At 40.3% G+C, this 3322-nt stretch overlaps 1 protein-coding gene across 1 annotated transcript in view; it reads left to right on the top strand.

Moving 5' to 3' along the window:
- LOC108786613 (transmembrane channel-like protein 2) overlaps positions 1 to 3322 on the top strand; it is a 74239-nt gene that overhangs the window by 8366 nt on the left and 62551 nt on the right. Inside the window, exon 4 of the mRNA XM_018555938.1 lies at positions 3191 to 3272. Within this exon, the coding sequence (XP_018411440.1) occupies positions 3191 to 3272 (82 nt within the window). The remainder of the gene's footprint in view (positions 1 to 3190; positions 3273 to 3322) is intronic.

The raw sequence follows: 3322 nt of genomic DNA, 5'->3' as shown, positions 1-3322 counted from the left end.
AGTTTCGTGTTCGCCCCCCCCCCCCCCCTTATTTTCATTGCTCTGTATTGTGATACATAACTGTTAATTGCAATGCGTTATGGTTCCATATTATTGTGTATCCACCTCTGTGTTTACAGTGGATAGGCCCAACAGACCTCTTTAGTTTTTTTGTATCAGCAACAACTTAATTTGCTGTTTAGCTGCTGGGCCACCTTTACCTATATAAGTATAGGGTCTAGGAGAGCTCTTGTACAGTAGAGAACAATATAGAAAGGAGATCAGACCCGGTGAACGAGGATCATCCCAACATTTATAGGGTTATTCACAAAAGGGTGAAGAGTTTGGAGAAGGCAGGAGACGTGAACAATCTAGGACAGTGGTCTCAAAGTACCGACCCCCGAGCCATTTGCGGCCCGCGCGCCGGTACTATGTGGCCCGCAGCCAGCTCAGAAGTCAGGTATGCGGTCACAGACCGCGTACCTGACTTGCGGGAGTAGCTACACGGTGTGAATCTATGTCAGATGCAGACCGTGTAGCTGATTCTGTGCCGGCACTCGGATCCTTTCGGCCAGCGCTCTTTCAGTGAACGCTGGCTGAAAGGATTGCTTGGTAAGGTCTGCAGCAGACCTAACCAATCAACCACTGGATCACCATGGATCGATGTGCCTCCTCACAGCCTCCTCCCTGCAAAAAGGTAAGCAGGAGAGGGGGGTCTGTAGTTTATTTTACGTGCGGGAGGACAACTGGGAATTATTTCACACACTTTTATTTATATCTATATAAATGCATGGGGGGGGGGTGTATTAATTTATATGTACAGGGGTAGTATTTTTTTTTACGTATACGAGGGGGAATAGAAGTGTACTAGGCTCCATTCACACCTCTATCTTTAGGTGCAATTAGGGATTCCTGCCTCAGGAACTTGCCTTTTCCTGCAGCAGAAATCTCTAATCTGACGTTTAAAAGTGAAAGCTGTCACCTATTCAAGTTAATGATCAGGTGACAGAAGTTGCATGTAAACGCCTGCACACCGCATGTAAAGATATGTGATATGATTACATTTGGTTAGGAATCAATCACTCTCCCTGAATGCAATGAGTGTGCATCCAGGGAGAGTGTTTTCTAACCGCATGTAATAATATCACATATCATTGCATGCAGTATGCAGGAGTTTACATGAAACTTCTGTCACCTGATCATTAACTTGAATAGGTGACAGCTGACACTTTTAAACGCCAGATTAGGGATTCCTGCTGCAGGAAAATGCAAGTTTCTGATGCAGGAATCGCTAGCCGCACCTAAACCTACAGATATGAATGGGGCCTTATTGTGAGTGTATATTAGCGTCTGTAGTACCAAACCGGATATAGTTAAAAAATATTTAAACTATGAAATTTGCCAAGGGGCCCCCATGAGAGAAAAAATGTGTCGACTGGCCCCTGAGTGAATTGAGTTTGAGACCCCTGATCTAGGACAAAATATCTGAACTGGATAATGACCTGAATTGGAGAACTTTTACAAGTTCTATTTTGTCCTAGATTGCTCACTTCTCCTGCCTTCTCCAAACTCTTCACCCTTTTGTGAATAATCCTGTTAGTCTCAAATTGAGTGAGTGATGGGCGATCGTAAGGCAGACGAATAGTAGAGGTCACAAAGTGCTTTATTTTTAGGTATTGATAGGGGGAGTGTAACATAATTGGGTTAGAAAGGGAACGTCTGTTGGCTAGGGAGAGCCAGAGAAGATTATATATATTCCAAAATCCTGCAAAAAGCTATTGAAGTGCGATTTGCAGTTCAATAGCTTATTTCAAGTTTAAAGGTGATACTAGGGGCCTTTTGGACCCCCAGTATACCCTTAAAGCGTACCTGTCACTACCAATATGCTATCACATGGGGGGGCTTGTAAGCCCCCCTATGTGATAGCAATTAAAATAAAGTAAAAAAACAAACAAAAAAAATCCCAGTTTTTAAAATAAATATTAAATAAAATAAATGTGAAAATAATAAAAAAAATTAAAGTCCCCCGCCCCTGCGAGCATGTGCGTTTTCGCGTAAACACGCGTTGTGTGCACCTACATATGAAAACAATGATCACGCTACACATGTTGGGTTTCGCTGCGCACGCCAGAGTGAGAGCAATTATGAGTATGATTATCTCTAAACTGATGACCTCTGGGGGCTTTTAAAGCATCGTCTATGGACTTTTTGGGGTACTGAATTCTGTTGCAGTTTCACAGACGCACACAATTTTTAACCTGGGCATGTTGGGTATCTATTTATTTGTAAACTCATCTTTTATATTTAAAAAAATGGGTATTTAATTGTGTTTTAGGGCATTTAAGTGCATTTTTTATTACATTCTGGGGTTTGATAAGAAGTTGCGCTAAGACCATGCAACATAAAAATGTGCAACTGCCACCATTTTATTCTATAGGGTCTTGGCTTTCAGAAAATATATCATGTTTGGAGGTTTTAAGTAACTTCAAGGCCTAAAATGTGGATTATAACATGTAAACAAAAAATGAAAAAAAAAGGCCTCGGCCATGGAGGGGTTAATACCATAAGTAATAACAGGATAACAGATGTTTACTATAGGAGTATATAGCAAATTGGAAATTCTAGAGAAATTCTTAAATTGCTGTTTAACTAAACCCACTAGATTTTAGTCGACTAAATCTACTGTAGATTTAGTCGACTAAAATCTTATGAAATTTAGTCGACTAAAACTAAATCAATTTAGATGATTAAAATATGACTAAAACTAAATGGCATTTTAGTCAAAAGATTATGACTAAAACTAAATCGAAACTTGCTGTCAAAAATAACACTGGTGTAGATCAGTGTCCAGGAATGGCTCATTCAGACAATGTTTGAGTCAACACAATGTGAGGCCACATTTGACCAACATAGAAGTATGTTTAAACTGTTTGGCTTGAATTCCTTATACACTCAATCCAAAAACACAAGTGTTCCCTATGATCACTTTTCCAAACATGGCTTATAGGGCTGAAATCAGCCGTACCAGCCTGAAGTGAATAGCCGAACAGTGTTCGGCTCACTTCACTTCTGATCGGTCATTCACTCGGCTGCCCTCGGCAGCTTTGTGAATAGACCCCTAAGTGTTAATATTGTTTTTATCCTTACTTTTGATTGTGACAGAGTACAAATCAGAAAAAGTGTGATATTCAATATGTTTACTGTCTTTTAGAAATGGATAAAATTTAAAAGAGATTTTGAAAATTTTAGAACAACCTGCATACCATGGGAAATGAAGATCAAAGAAGTGGAAAGTACGTAAGATCTGTGTTTCTTCATATTTGGGGGGGGGGGGGGGGGGCAG

The sequence above is a fragment of the Nanorana parkeri genome, unplaced genomic scaffold (genome assembly GCF_000935625.1).
Source record: "Nanorana parkeri isolate BGI_ZX_2015 unplaced genomic scaffold, ASM93562v1 scaffold219, whole genome shotgun sequence".
NCBI lineage: Eukaryota > Metazoa > Chordata > Amphibia > Anura > Dicroglossidae > Nanorana > Nanorana parkeri.
Note: the sequence above shows the minus strand (reverse complement) of the source record. Positions and strands in the feature narration are given on the sequence as shown.